The 14,927-nt window shown below is 38.4% G+C and overlaps 1 protein-coding gene across 7 annotated transcripts in view; it reads left to right on the top strand.

Annotated features, from left to right (window-relative positions):
- Positions 1-14,927, top strand: part of ephb3b (eph receptor B3b) — a 67,008-nt gene that overhangs the window by 34,000 nt on the left and 18,081 nt on the right. For all 7 annotated transcript variants that reach the window (XM_028027172.1, XM_028027167.1, XM_028027173.1 and 4 more), the window contains exons 3-8: positions 5,297-5,969; positions 9,891-10,046; positions 10,958-11,293; positions 13,276-13,400; positions 14,167-14,329; positions 14,428-14,536. In XM_028027172.1, coding sequence (XP_027882973.1) covers positions 5,297-5,969; positions 9,891-10,046; positions 10,958-11,293; positions 13,276-13,400; positions 14,167-14,329; positions 14,428-14,536 — 1,562 coding nt within the window. The remainder of the gene's footprint in view (positions 1-5,296; positions 5,970-9,890; positions 10,047-10,957; positions 11,294-13,275; positions 13,401-14,166; positions 14,330-14,427; positions 14,537-14,927) is intronic.

Raw genomic sequence — 14,927 nt, 5'->3', positions numbered from 1 at the left:
TGCAGAGATCGTTCCACCACTACAGGACAGGCATGATATAAATCCTCTATTTCAATATAATTTCAACAGTTCATTCTTTTCAACAGATAAGCACTCAGTGACATATTTTGTATCCCCTATACCACAAATCTTCAGCCAAAAGATAGAAGAAATATTCTCCTTTGACGTTTTCTTTGACAATTGAGGGGGATCATGAGGAGGATCATGAAACTGACAGAACTACTACTATCTGTCTATTTTTTCTGCTTTTCTTTAGTTTGCTATTTAAAAAAAAAAAATCAAGCATCAGTTCAATTGTCCTTCCAACCATCTGTAATAATGTACAATGGATTGCATGTATTTTGTTGTTTATTTTCGTTTTGAATATTTCCAATGCAAAAGACATGACCTTTCTGATGGGGGACAAGCATGTAAGAGAAAGTAATACATTGGCAGAGAGGAGTAAATCAAACTTAAAAGATAGAAAGAAAAGAAAACTAAAGGAGAACATCTCTGTGTTACGTCAAGTGACAGGAAACAACATAGAAATAAAGCCAAAAAAATACAACCACAGAAGAAGCATGCTTTACTCATCTTCACATATCTCATTTCTAGGAACAGACTGTGCATGATTCTTATCAAATTGTTTCATTTCTGTCCCTGTCTTCAGAGTTAGTATTTTCCAGCCACACCATCTGCCCTGCTTTGCCGCTGTGTGATAGTGTGTGATACACTTTTGTTTAGAATGTTTGCTTCTTCATGACCCTTCTTTGTCTTTGTGTATTTTCTTAGTTAATTTCAATTCATTGCAGCCATCTTTTATTGTGTGTAGGCTTGTCCAAAAGCTAGATGGAAGATAAAGGGGGATTTCCATTTTCGCAAGGTTGTCAGATTTGAAGCAGTATCCACAGGGCTTTTTCGCAACCAACATTCCAAGTGGGCTTGTGAATTTATTGTAATGACTATTCTTAAGGTAGAAACTGCACAAAGAGGCTGCATGCAAAGAGCACATTTTAAAGTTTATCCAACATCCTCAAAATCAGTTTCAGTAAACATGAGGCTTTCAGTTAATTACAATAGCTACTATATTAGCCAGATGAGTTGGTTTTATACCATCTCTATAAACTGACCCTCAAAGGTTGTTTAGGCAGGTATGAGATTGTCACTATATGGTATTAATGAAAATTATCATATTTTCGCAAAACAAAAGTTTGAGACAAACATGTAATTTTTAACATTATCCAATTCATACGGAGTGCAGCAAATTACACTCCGTATGAAGTTAAAATTATGTTGTGACAGCCAATTAATTACAATTATTTTGATTTTGACCAATTAAATTAAGTAAAAAATAAATAAATAAACAAATGAATGCTTTTTAAATCAAGTGATAGTTTTCAAGTCCTTAATTTGCATAATATTATAATTATTACTGATTGCTTAGGTTGCTTTGAAAAACCCAGCTGTCAGTTGCTACATAGAGGGGCAACTTAAATCTTGGGAAATGTTGCTTTAAAACACCATTACTTCAATAAGAGTGATTGTGATTACTCTCCACAACACAACTGATAGTTTTTCTTGTGACTGGAACTATTTCCAAAAAGCCATTTTACCATCTTATGGATCACTCCTCTGAAAATAATTACTGTATTTAGTTTAGTTTAATAATTAAGTGAACTTAAGTCTTTTTGGAGTATTGTGGTCTTACTAAAATTAAACTGAAATGGAAGAAATTTTTATTTTATTTTTTTATTTTAACTTTACTCGGGGGCCACAGAAACATTTCCAAGGGCTGGAAAAGGCCCACTACCCTCACTTTAGATACCCCTTCTTTATGAAAAAGAATTTTAGCCGTTTTTAAAATTGTAGTTTCTCAAAATGTTGGTGTAACTTGATATTATAAAATGGTCAATGCCTAATGAAAACATGCTATAAAGCTTTCATAAAATCTTTTAGAGTGCATTTTACATTTGAAGAGATAGTAACTAAGCTGAAAAAGAAGAATGCTCCTTTCTTCTACAGTTGCTGGAGAAAAGGTGAAATTATTTATAATATCTAATAAAAGAAAAAAGGGGAGCCATTTAAGTAAATATTACTGGAACAGTCAACATGTAAAAGAGAATCTTTAGTCAATAAAATCCAAAGTGCATTAAACTGTGCGCTCTTGCAGAACATTGTCATTATCTGTGAGTCACACTAAGCTCTTATGTCCAAAACAACCATAAATCCCTTCGCTCCTCACTGCTTGTAATAACTGATTATCAATTATGAATGTGTAAATGCTTTTTTCACAAAGCACATTGAGAGTGTCTTGAGGCTTTTTGTGGTAATGTACATAAATCCCATGAAAACAACTTTTATAGAATTAACATCATAGAAAAAAAATTTGCATAATCATGGGATCAAAAAGGAAAAACATTCAAAAAACTCAATCACAAAGATACAGTCGAGTTCTAAACTCATTAATGAACCAGACAATTTTTAAAGTACGTACTGCATTAACACAAAACACCACACTACAATTTCTTTGCATAATCAGTCACAGCACTAATCTCATCTTTCTCACCTCTTTGCAGATCAGTCCAATCTTGCTCACTATTAATACTTTCAGATTTTTTCCAGTAATAAAAAAACAGTTGTTGCCAGGTGTTGTCAAAGCAACTATATCATTGTGACAATTTTCAGCCAGGAGAGTTAATATAAAACAAGCAAAATTAGAATAGTTTTCAATTAGAAAAAAGGTTTTACATTCCCGTAGAGTTTCAAGGATTTAATATTGTGAATCTTAAAAGAGATGTGCATAATACTGCTACTTCATAGCTAGTGGTTATTTAAAAAAGTAGCAGTTACAATTAATTCAATTACCTTTGCACGGACGTGCTTATTGGGCTGTGTAAGTGACTTTCGGCATATTTTTGATAAACAAAACTCATAACAGAAGTGGTTTCCTTTCATGACACAGAGTTAGTCCCTTCATCGTGCAAGCTGTAGCATACTAGAAACACGCCAGACATATTGCTATCCTCACCTTTGAGTAATACAAAATAAATCTTCATGAGTATTTACAGGTATATGCATAACACTATTCTATTCATATCAACAGCTTGTCTTTGCAAAACATTCCAAAATATAATTCCCCAGCTCCATTATGGCTTCAAGAATTGGCATTCTACTTTACTTACGTGTTGTTCAGTGTCATCTGAAAGTAAAACTCAAAGCCTTGATTGGAAAGGACACAAACCTATACAGTGGATTGCCAATTTTGCACAATTCATCTTGACGAGAGTCAATGCCAAGAATCTTGGGCCTTTTCACAGAACCTGCCTAATTTATTCATGCTTGGTAAGCAGGCACTTAGAGCATTTGTCCACTGGTGCATGTCTTAGGGAAGGGGATCGCTCTATCTAAATGTGCACATCTAGCTTTGTATACAATCAAGCATCCACACAGAACAGGGAGACAGGCTCGCACTAACCCCTTAAACAAATGCAGCCAAATTTATACACACGCCCACAAACACTTGGCTGCATTGGTTTTTTGCAAGGGTGATTTATTACTCCGAACTAAATACCCATTGACACTTCATGCTTTTAGCCATCCCATTGACCCAGGTGGTGATTATTGATTCCCTCTGGTCGCTTCTTCCGTCTTGAGCCATCGTTTTAATGCCACTACCCAACTACACCCATTCTCCCTCTCACTGCCTCATGGCCACCAGGGTCCTGGATGAATAGCCTTGTCTCCACCACATCCATATCACAGCCCTAATTAAGATACTCACCGTTCAAAGTGAAACATCAGGCTCTAGGCAACAAAGTGGTGCCTTTTTGCAAGTTTTGAGTTGCAGAAAACCTCAAGTTCTAAGAAAAGTTCAATTGTGTTTTTCTCATTTCTCCTTTTGGGAAGTTAAACTTCCATCTCAAGGATCTGTTCAACCAATCAGAGGAACATTAGATGTACATCACATTAGACAGCCAATGAAAAATATATTTTACTTTTTCTCTACTAGATTCTTTTGTCTGAGAGAGAATAAACAAACTGTATTTATAGACATTACTTGTAATGACTGAGGCGTAAGGTACACACATACTACAAGTTATTCTTACAAAGCTACCTCAAGGAGCATTTACAGTACATAAAAGAAAACTTTGACAAATATAACATTAATTTTTTTGAGATTTGTGGACAGCCCCTGTGGGAAAAAAGGTTAAACTTAAAGCTATGGCAAATGCATGTTTAGCATGTTAAGCCAGAGAAAGACATTTAGGGCAGATGGATGATCAAATCTGGAATGTTTGGAGATCTACACTACTGTGCAAGTAAACGTGTGTAGGTCTTGAATGAATAGAGATTAAATTTACATTCAATTTAAGCCCAGTCTGAACTTTTTCTTTGTTGTCTCTTTACATAGCTTTAGTTTGTTCCTCAAATTGTTTGATATATTTTTGTGTGTTGTGTGGAACACTGTGGGACTGCATTTTGAATTTGCCATGCAAATAAACTTACCAGGCTTAGCTAAGAAAATTAATGTGCTCAACTCTTTGTGTAATAGAGAAGTGTAGGGTAACATAGCCCAAAGCAACCACACATGTAGACACACAGATATTATACACACAGAAACTGCTGTTTGAAATGAAATGATTTAAGTGTGTGGCTTCATTCAGGAGTGAAACATACATTAGACTTATTAAGTGTCACAGAAATTGCTTTCATTCATCTATTAAAGCCGATAATCAAAGTTTATAATTTTTATTCTAATTTATCTCCCATAAATACTCTCCAGGGCAATGTAGTGGCGCTGAAAGTTGTAGAGGTCTGTGAAAACAAAAAAAGCATGAAGGTTAAGTAATGCCTTTTTTCCAGTCGTTATTAGAGGACGTTGCAGTCATTGCTCCATAATTGAAGCGTAATTGGTTGTGAAGCAATGTGGCTGCTGCTACTTCCAAACAGATATGAGGTAAACATGCTGTGGTGGTTCTGTGGTGAGGAGGGGACAGGTTGCTGTAATTGTGATAAATTTGCAGTTCTTGTCCCTGGCTTCTTGCCACACTAATCAGAGATGAAAGGGACATTATGTTGAGAGGAAGTGAGTGGAAGTTAAAATATGAACGAAAACATTCGAGCTACAAGCTCTGTACTTTACTACATTACTTCTACTGTTTGCCTTCTATAAAATATTCATTAGTGTACCTCATCAAAGTTGAATGAAAGCTCTAAATAGTGTCACAAATTAAATTAATTAGCTGCCCGACATGTCAAGAAACATGTAAAGCCTCTTTGTTAATTATTTATGTTTTTTTTTTGTTCTCTTGTTTAGTGGGAAGAGGTGAGTGGCTATGATGATGCCATGAATCCCATCCGGACATACCAAGTCTGCAATGTACGAGAGCTCAACCAGAATAACTGGCTACGTAGTGACTTCATCCCACGCAAAGACGTACTGCGTGTATACGTAGAGATGAAATTCACAGTTCGTGACTGTAACAGCATTCCCAACATACCAGGTTCCTGCAAAGAGACCTTCAACCTTTTCTACTACGAGTCTGACTCAGACTCAGCCACTGCCACCAGCCCTTTCTGGATGGAGAACCCTTATGTGAAAGTGGACACTATTGCCCCAGATGAGAGCTTCTCAATGCTTGAGTCTGGACGGGTAAACACAAAGGTCAGAAGTTTTGGGCCACTTTCCAAAGCTGGGTTCTACTTGGCCTTCCAGGACCTTGGTGCTTGCATGTCACTTATATCAGTGAGGGTGTTTTACAAAAAGTGCTCCACCACAATTGCCAACTTTGCAGTTTTCCCAGAAACAGCAACGGGAGCTGAGGCAACCTCATTGGTTATTGCTCCAGGAACTTGTGTTCCCAATGCCCTAGAGGTTTCTGTGCCACTGAAGCTCTACTGCAACGGAGATGGAGAGTGGATGGTTCCTGTAGGAGCATGCACATGTGCAGCTGGTTTTGAACCAGCCATGAAGGATACCCAGTGTCAAGGTGAGTGTTTTCACTACAAATACCTCAGGTCAGTTGAGGATTCTGTTACCCACTGTTTATTGTAGTGGATTAAAAACTTTTCTTTGTTTGATGTGTATTTGGAGGTTAAATATTCCTCATTAGGAAATCTGTGGTTTAAGCTCTACATAATGACCTGCCAGTGATTTTTTTCTTGCTTTTACCTTTTTCAAAGATAGTAATGGAGCCACAGAAAAGTAATTTGGCTTTAAGCAGGTCAAAATAAACTTCCTGGAAGCATAACTTCTCAAGGCAATTAATGTTCAAAAGACTGAGGCTGAATTGTAGTGAGTGTAGATTAAATGATATCACTTATTTTCCAGTTGCCACATAATTGTCAGTGAGGTAACTGCCTCAATATTGGACACCTTAATACAGCGATTACTGGGCAGAATAAAAGACTTTATGGCATTGTCAGCTGGAGGCTTTCCACTTCTCTGACCTCGGTTTTGCTTTGCAGCTGGGTGCTGACAGAATGGTAATGCAGCTGATGCTGTCTGTTTGTGGAAGCTCGGATCCTGATGGTTTCTGGTCGAGTGGAAAACATGACACTTTCAAAAAGAGGTTGAGCTAGAGGTGAACTTTAACAGCATGATCTCGTCCGAACCAGAGTGCAGGTGACAGCAGGAGAAGAATAAAGGATAAATGGAAACTGTTTGCGTGTGTTGATGGCTATGAGGCGTAAAATTGGGCTCAGAGTGAGTAGGTCAAATGGAGAAAGCAGAAAAATACTGAAGAAGAGGGACAGGGGCAAGCTGCGTTATTGATCACCTAAGGCTGATTGCACAATGTCTTTGCATGTTCGCTTTGTGGGGGTTGGACTCCCTTGGTTTTAGAGGCTCATCCTTCTCAGAAGAGACAGATGAGGCCAAGAAGATAATTTCTTCAGTACCCATGCTCATGATGAGGCATGGAAATCTTGAAGACCTTATGTTGACAGGTTCTGAAATTACATTCTCAGCTGAGAAAGTGTCTGTGCAAGAAAATGAGAGCAGAAAAAAAAATCCAAAACATAGCATTGTTGTTTACACATGACAGCTCAAGGTTAAACTCCAGTGACTGGCCCTGATGTAGCATTTCTTAATCACTGAAAACCAGGAGGGGTACATCCCCCTCTTTAATTTTTTTATGTCACCTTTTCTAAAGTGTGCTTTATTTTTCCTCCTTTACCACTTTGTGACTTCACGCTCATTTGTCGTCATATTTTTACAGTGCATACACCCTTTTTGGCTTTTCTGTCCTTGTTCCAACAGGCGGTGAATCCTTTTCCCTGTGAAAGTACTTACTTCAACCATTCCCTCCTAATCTGAAGGCCGCTGCTCTCATTAATAAGCCACCAGAGATACAGTCGGGATGTCAGCATTAATATTAATCGATGAGCCTTTTTTGTGGCAAATTTTTCACTCCCCAATATTCTTTACTTTCTTCATGCCTCACACTTTCCAATTTCAGCATACATTCTAATCAGTTCCTTAAGCTCTATGTTCTGCATGAGAGGATAAGACACAGGGGAGTGCAGAAAGGATATGGGGGTATAGGGGGTTAAAGGATTAGCATTTTTATGCCTCCATCCCCCTCCTTTTTCTCTACTACTTGTCTGTCTTTCTGCTTCTCTTTTTAATGGATCCTCTAAGGGAAAAATGGATGAAAGGAAGAGGATGACCCCTTAGTGATTGATCAGCACTTTTAACCTTTTTCATGAAAATGAAAAATAGCCTGTTTTAATGGAAATTCACTCAATACATCTGGTCAAACCCAATGTGTTCAAGAACTAATATTTCATCCACTGTTAGGAAATTTCTTGTAGTTTGCTGTTTTGCTAGGTGAACCTACATGTACTTACAGAGGTCATGATACGAATCGAAGAGGTTGTTCTACAACCCGGTGTAACTGGTGGGCATTTCTTATCTGTTTATCAAGCAGCACTTCCTGGTAGCCAGCAGTGTGGATGACTCTGATTAATGCTAGAAGAACAAATACACTTAGTGATAGTGTACACAGTGCAGCCAACTGGCAGTTTCTAGCCAATATTGAAGCTTTTAAACAAAAGAACAACAGGAGCGTTCTGCTACCCTTGCTAGTCTTGGGTTGAAGTGACTCCCTGGCTTTTTTTTCAGCAGGAGACATACATTCACAACACAGAAACTAAATGCTAATCATCATCCAGAAGGACAAACTTTGCAGTGTGTCCTTGACATTGACAAGCCACCGCACCAGTGGGTCAGCTAATCAACAGGCCCTAGTAAACTCTTCTTGCCTTACCTGCTTCTGTCTTCTTTTATTAAGCATGGCGGCAAGCTCATTCATCTTTTATGAAGACAGTTTATGAAAGATATGAAGCCCACCGAAGGATTCTGGATTGCAGTGCCGCTGTTATGGTTACACTCCACATATGTTACTTATCAGCAGTGTTATAAACTTCCAAACAGCCACTATAAATGGAGATAGGATTTTTCCAAAGGATAACGATGTTTTCAGATTAATGAGACATTAGTTTATCAACAATCAGAACTCTGTGAAAGGTTGTTTCCCAAAAATAAAAAAGGCATTATGCTTGTTTTGAGAAAATTGTGTTGACATTAATACATGACAGTGGCACTTTTTCACAATGTGGAGTTATAAATATTGTGTAGTTTCATTTTATTTACAAGCAGCACAAACATTTAACTGGTAAGGTAATGCCCATGTACACTGAGTAGATATAAAATTATGACATACTGCCTGATACATACTGTGTGTTAATTCCACTTTTGCTGCAAAAGTAGTCTGAAATCATAATGGAAACGTTTTTTTTTTTCCTTAAACGATGACAATACAGAGGATCCTCTAAATATGTCATAGTGTCACAGAATTAGGTGACATTAGCTGTAATAATTACTTCACAGTTTATAGAAACTTCTCATAACCCCACAACTAACTCAAGAACAAGAACGAAGTTAGAATTAAAATGAATGAATCTGTGAAAATAACATATACGAGTTGTACACTACAGTAGAGACAATAACATCTAACTTCATTTAAACATTTAAATTTAAAATAAAGATCCCAACGTATGGTTAATGCTGTCTTAATTGTTAATTGTCTTAACAATGATCTTGCTCACCAATTTAGTTATGGAGGCTTAAAAGGTTCTAAATCAAATGTAAACCCAAAAAAGATAAAATTGTCTTTTAATCAGATGCAATGTGCTAAGCTTGCAGTAGTGAAATTACATGGTAACATTACCTGCATTGTCCTTATTCAATTGAAAGATTTTCTCTAAATATAATGTGTGCACAGCAAGTCTCTGGGCATCCAGGTGGGCAGACAGCAGCCCTAAGATCATGTCTAAAAAAAATCAATTTGATGTCAAAGGTAGTTTCTACACAACTAAATATATAGTTTGATTAGTAACTTTAATTATCTGATGTTACTCATGCACTCATGTATTAAAAAAATCTGCTGAGGTTTTTCAGTATAATTATGGGTCATAATTACCCGCATAGATTTTCTGCTGTTTTTGAGTTTTAGCTCCTCTTGCTGCTCTGGGGCAATTTGAATACGCATTTCAAACACATTTCAGGAATATTAAAATTACTAATTATTGCAGGTTTGGGTTAAATTGCTTGTTTAATACTCTAAAATAAAAGTTTAAGACTTCAACTTGGCTCAGAACTTTCATGTGTTTACTTGGATCTTGACTTGTGACTTAGGTGGAAAGACTTGAGGCTTACTTGGGACTTGCAAAGCAACAACTTTGTCCCAACTCTGTCATATGCTTAGCCACTTGCTGTGCAATATATCCCAAATGCCATACATTTTTACAGTAAACAGTTTCTCCCGTAAGGGCAACTGAATTAAATACTGTGCATTGTTATTTACACTTTTCGTCTTATCTATTTTTTTTTCATCTGTTCCTTTCAGCTTGCGGCCCTGGCTCCTTCAAGTCCAAACAAGGGGATGGCCCCTGTTTTCCCTGCCCAGCCAACAGTCGAGCAACCTCTGGAGCAGCCAGCATTTGTTCCTGTCGAAATGGTTATTATCGCTCTGACACAGATACTCCAGACTCCCCGTGCACCAGTAAGTAAAGCCTTTTTTCAAGTGTTCCAGATACTGAGGGAGGTTCTGATCATAGGACATATTTTTGGGGGCCAGGGGTATAGTAAATGTTCACCCACTGTTTGAATTGTGTTTTCAGTAGCTGATAAAACCTCTGAAGAAAACATTCCCAACATGTCCCTCAAATGTCAAACAAGACTGCTTACTTTTGCAACATTACCAGACCTTTATCGTCTTAGCTCTCCCTCTTCCATCTCCTTGTAATCTCTATGAATAAGTGGTATTATTGTCCCTCGACCTGCAGAAAGTGGTGCGTTTTTTTCCTATAGCTGTATCTTCATTAAACACAAACATGCAAATGTGGGAGAAAATTCAAATAGTGGAGAGTGAAAATTTCTTTTTTTTCTCCTGCCGCTGAGGGGTGGGGGTCTGATTCTCCCACAGTGCAGTGTGAGATAACGCTCTGTTAATTGGATAAGAATTGCCAAGACTCTGCCAATAGTTTGTCTTGCCCTTTCCCTGCAGCACTTTACACACACGCTCAGACACAGTGGAAATAAGCATGCAATTCAGATTTTAACCTGTGTCCTCCTTTTTTCTGAAGAACTGCTGGAACAGTCTCTTGCAAGTTGAAAAGAAAAAAAAAATCCTGTAGTTAATTCATGAAAAATGTACTAATAGCACAGCACCAGGGAAATTATTGGGTCATGAATTGTGCTGAAAGCAGCTGGCAGTAATAAACGTGTATGTGTGTATGTATGTATGTGTAATGATGTGTATTCTGTGTACCACAATATAACTGTCTATTGTCAAGATTTCTCTGTACTGTTACCAAGACAATTTTTTACACCTATTGTGCATGGAGATTAAATTCGATCTTATTCCCAAGCAATTTTCCTCATCTCATCCACGAATTTACCTCGCTTTCACAGCTGTTCCATCGGCCCCACGCAGTGTCATCTCGAGCGTTAACGAAACATTGCTGCTGCTAGAATGGAGTGAACCTCGGGATATGGGTGGCCGCGAGGACGTCTTCTATAGCGTCATCTGCAAAAAGTGCCTCCCTGAGCGAGGAATGTGTTCACGATGTGATGACAATGTAGACATTTCTCCACGCCACCTTGGCTTGACGCAACGCCGTGTGACAGTTCGCAACCTCCAAGCCCACACGCAGTACAGCTTTGAGATCCAGGCGCTCAACGGTGTGTCCAACAAGAGCCCCTATACGCCTCAGTTTGCTGCAGTGAACATCACCACAAATCAGGCTGGTGGGTACATATATCCAACCTTGCTCTTACCTGGCAGAGATCAATGTTGATCTTGCAGGCAGTCAGAACTTTCAAGGTCTGGAAAAATCATTCTTGTATTCACGTGGGAGTATGTTACATATTCGCTAAATAAAAAGAAAAAGGCTGAGAAGGAAGGCGTTGTTGAATGAGCATTGAAAGGGACCCTTTTCACACACCCACAGCATGCCGTCTTCTAAAATGGCTTCAAATAGAAGCAGCTCAGCAGTGTATTAAACCTTTAGTGTTTTAACTGCCCACTTGTTTCAACCCACTGCTTCTTCATCTTCCAGCAACAACAGTAAATAGGCCACCATAGTAATTTTGGCTGAGATTAAGCAATTTTGCATATAGATGATTTAGAAGCCAGCATCAGCTTGCAGCACGTTCTTTATATTAGCTATTAGTCATCAAGAATAAACTTTTTTTTCTTTCAAAATTCTTTCAAGGTTTATTGTACCTCAAATGACCTCAATAAAATTCAGAGATCTTGAGTTTACTCAGTACCTTTGCTCTTAAGAGCAGTCTCTTTGTTGAGACTCTCCCAGGGCTCTTAAGTTGTGGCTTGGATGTGTTTAGCCCCTATGTTAAATTTGCTCTGGCTAGGCTCAGACAACAGCACAGATTATGCTTTGCTTCAGCCCCTTTCTCTTCGATCCATGGCCATGTCCTCCTCACCTCTAACCTTGTGTGCATGCCCCTAAAAGATGCTTTTGGAATGCTTTTGTGAGTGTAGAACCCGAAGGTCTCGCAGACCCCCATGTGAGAGACCTCATTGTTTTATATGGAGGTCTGGCAGTAGGATGACAGAGTTGACTGTCCTTGCATAGTGCATAAGGTGCAGAGCAGTAGAACAAGGCAAGAGAGCATCAACTTTGATAAGATTATCCATTTGTGATGTCCCACGACTATCCCGGCATGTGGATTCCCCTTTTAAGAACCAAAATAAATACCAAGGGTGGTGATAAGCCTAAGAGGCTACCTCCATGGTTACTGCAACATGCTTCCCCAGTGGAGGGCCTCTAATCCTTCCACCAAAGTAGCCAGGGGCCCTCCCTAGGAAGTATTGTCTTCTGTTATAGAAAGAGAGACATAAAGAGAAGAAATAAATTGGGTTGGGTAGAGAGGAAAGGGCTTAGGCAACGTTAGTGTTTTGGGGATGAAAGATAGTGAGAGAAACAGAAGACTCCCTTGGTCAAAAACACAAGGGTGGACTGAAAATATAGAGGGTGGGGAGGGAAAACTGGATGGATCTAAGGAAGTGTTAACAAAATAGTGAGAATGATTGTGTGCTCAAAGAAAAAAGGCCTCAAGTTACTTGTGAAGGAAAGGTGCCACTAGAGATTGATAGTGGAATCTAAGAGACAAATGTAGCAATAGGAAAGTGAGTCAGAGCTACAGAACAAGACTGAACTTAGAAAGTCTGAGAAGGCAGATGGTGCTTGGATTTTGATAGATAGATCCAGAAAAGGTATAAAAAGCTCAAGTGGGAGGAGTGGCACTGTGTTTTGTGCTTTCTGGAATTGTGTTTAAAAACTAGTACCAGTGTATGTTTTATAAAGTAGTTTATGGAGTTCTCTTCATATATCCCAGACTATATACCCATCAAACCGTGCTTGTGTTTGTAATTAGGAAATATCTATATATGTACAGAATTTGGATTGGCTTTTCTAATCTGGCCTTGCCTGATTTATTAAAGAAAATTATTATAATATGTTGGAGAAATGTATGCACATTTCTACTGTTTGATTCTTTTGGCATCAGTCAAGCACTGTGAGACATAAAATCTTAGCATTTAGCTGGAATGGGTTCCGTATGCAAACTAGTGTCAGCAGTATTTCACAAACCTCACATTAGATGCATTTGGACTACATGGAGAGACAAAAAAAGGCTTGGAATTTTGAAAGAATGAACAGAAAATGATCATTAAACCAGGTTTCCCTGTACTGTTTCCCCCAATGTAGCACCTTCTGCAGTCCCCACAGTCCATTTAATGGCGGCCACAGCAAGCACAATGAGTCTCTCCTGGCTTCCTCCAGAAAAACCAAATGGGATCATTCTGGATTATGAGATCAAGTACCACGAGAAGGTAAGCAATAGTGTCAGTGAATCTCTAACAATTTAATTAGTTATGGAGATATCTTGTTTGATTTAATTGTGTAGTATTTTCCATAAATTTTAAATGACAGAATATGGCCATGCATTTGACTTCAGAGCTTTTCTTGGGTCAGTTGACTGATATGAATGAAGTTAAACAAAACTCATCCCATACAGGACATACAGTAACAGAAAAAAAAACAAACAAAAAAACTTTTAATAATTGGTTCTCAAAGCAGGTATGGAACTTTCAAAAGTTTGACATAAACTGACAGATGCTCAACATATAACATTTAACACCTCCATTTTCATATCTAGCGAAGGTTGGTTTTGAAAATACTGACCTACAAAGTTATGAAATGATGACATAGGTACAATATCCAATATCCCTAAGTTTGATTTTTCTTGAAAAGGAATTTGCTTTGGACCAGCAAAGGTCATTGTTTCAGTAGCTGGAGCTATACTTTGGTGTTAAACACAGAAACATTCCCCAGGCCATTAGTCAGGCCATTGCTCGATATCATATATGAAAAAAAAATTTCTTACTAGCTTTGATTTGTTAAAAGACTAGTGACATCCTCTTATCACAGAGCATTTTGTTGCCCTGTAATACTATGTCAAATTACTGCCTGATATTAGTCCCTTGTTCTTTTCTACTTCCCCACCTGCCAGATTAACATTATTTAACAACAGGGGGACAATAAAGGAATAGGTTTAATGTCGTACATAATTTTCTTCACTTATCTTTGTTTATACAGGATCAAGGTGAAGCCATTGCCCACACCATGACTGCTCAAAGGAGCAACGCCCGCATTGAGGGTCTTAAGGCTGGTACACCATATGTGGTTCAAGTCCGGGCCAGAACAGTGGCTGGTTATGGGCGTTATAGTAGCCCAGCGGACTTCAGCACCAATCTGCAAAGTATGTAACACAGAAACATCTTTTTTGTTTGTTGTTAGTGTCAGATTTCTTTCTGTTCAACCCAAGAGGGCTAACAGTGTTCCAATTTACACCTATAGCCGACCCACCAAAGTCGTGGCAGGAACAGCTGCCACTCATCGTTGGATCCATCACAGCAGCCTTAGTCTTCATCATTGCAGTTGTGGTCATTGGCATTGTCTGTCTTAGGTAAGTTACTTTAAAGAGTAACTTGAATAGGATATCAATAAATAATGGAATAAAACACTTCTTCAAATATAAAATAACAGTTGTGCATTTTTTTCAAATGTAAGAAAAGAAAACCAGCTTCAAATGTCAACTTTGTTGGCATGTCCTCCAAACAACCGCAGAGCAGTCTCAGTGGATTGCTGGGCCACCTGTGAGGCTACTGAATGCCAGATTAGCTCTCTGTATCTCTGAATAGTAAACAGCTTTGTCCAAAATGCTGCTGTGCCTATTGAATGCTGCTTGTGATAGCAGCTGTTGAGCTTGATAGGCCTGCACTCATAGCTCAGCACTCAAAATCAACTGTGCAAATACCTAACCACAAGAAACCCAGATGCTCCCAACTGACTAGGAA

The sequence above is a fragment of the Xiphophorus couchianus genome, chromosome 9, assembly GCF_001444195.1.
Source record: "Xiphophorus couchianus chromosome 9, X_couchianus-1.0, whole genome shotgun sequence".
Classification (NCBI taxonomy): domain Eukaryota; kingdom Metazoa; phylum Chordata; class Actinopteri; order Cyprinodontiformes; family Poeciliidae; genus Xiphophorus; species Xiphophorus couchianus.
Note: the sequence above shows the minus strand (reverse complement) of the source record. Positions and strands in the feature narration are given on the sequence as shown.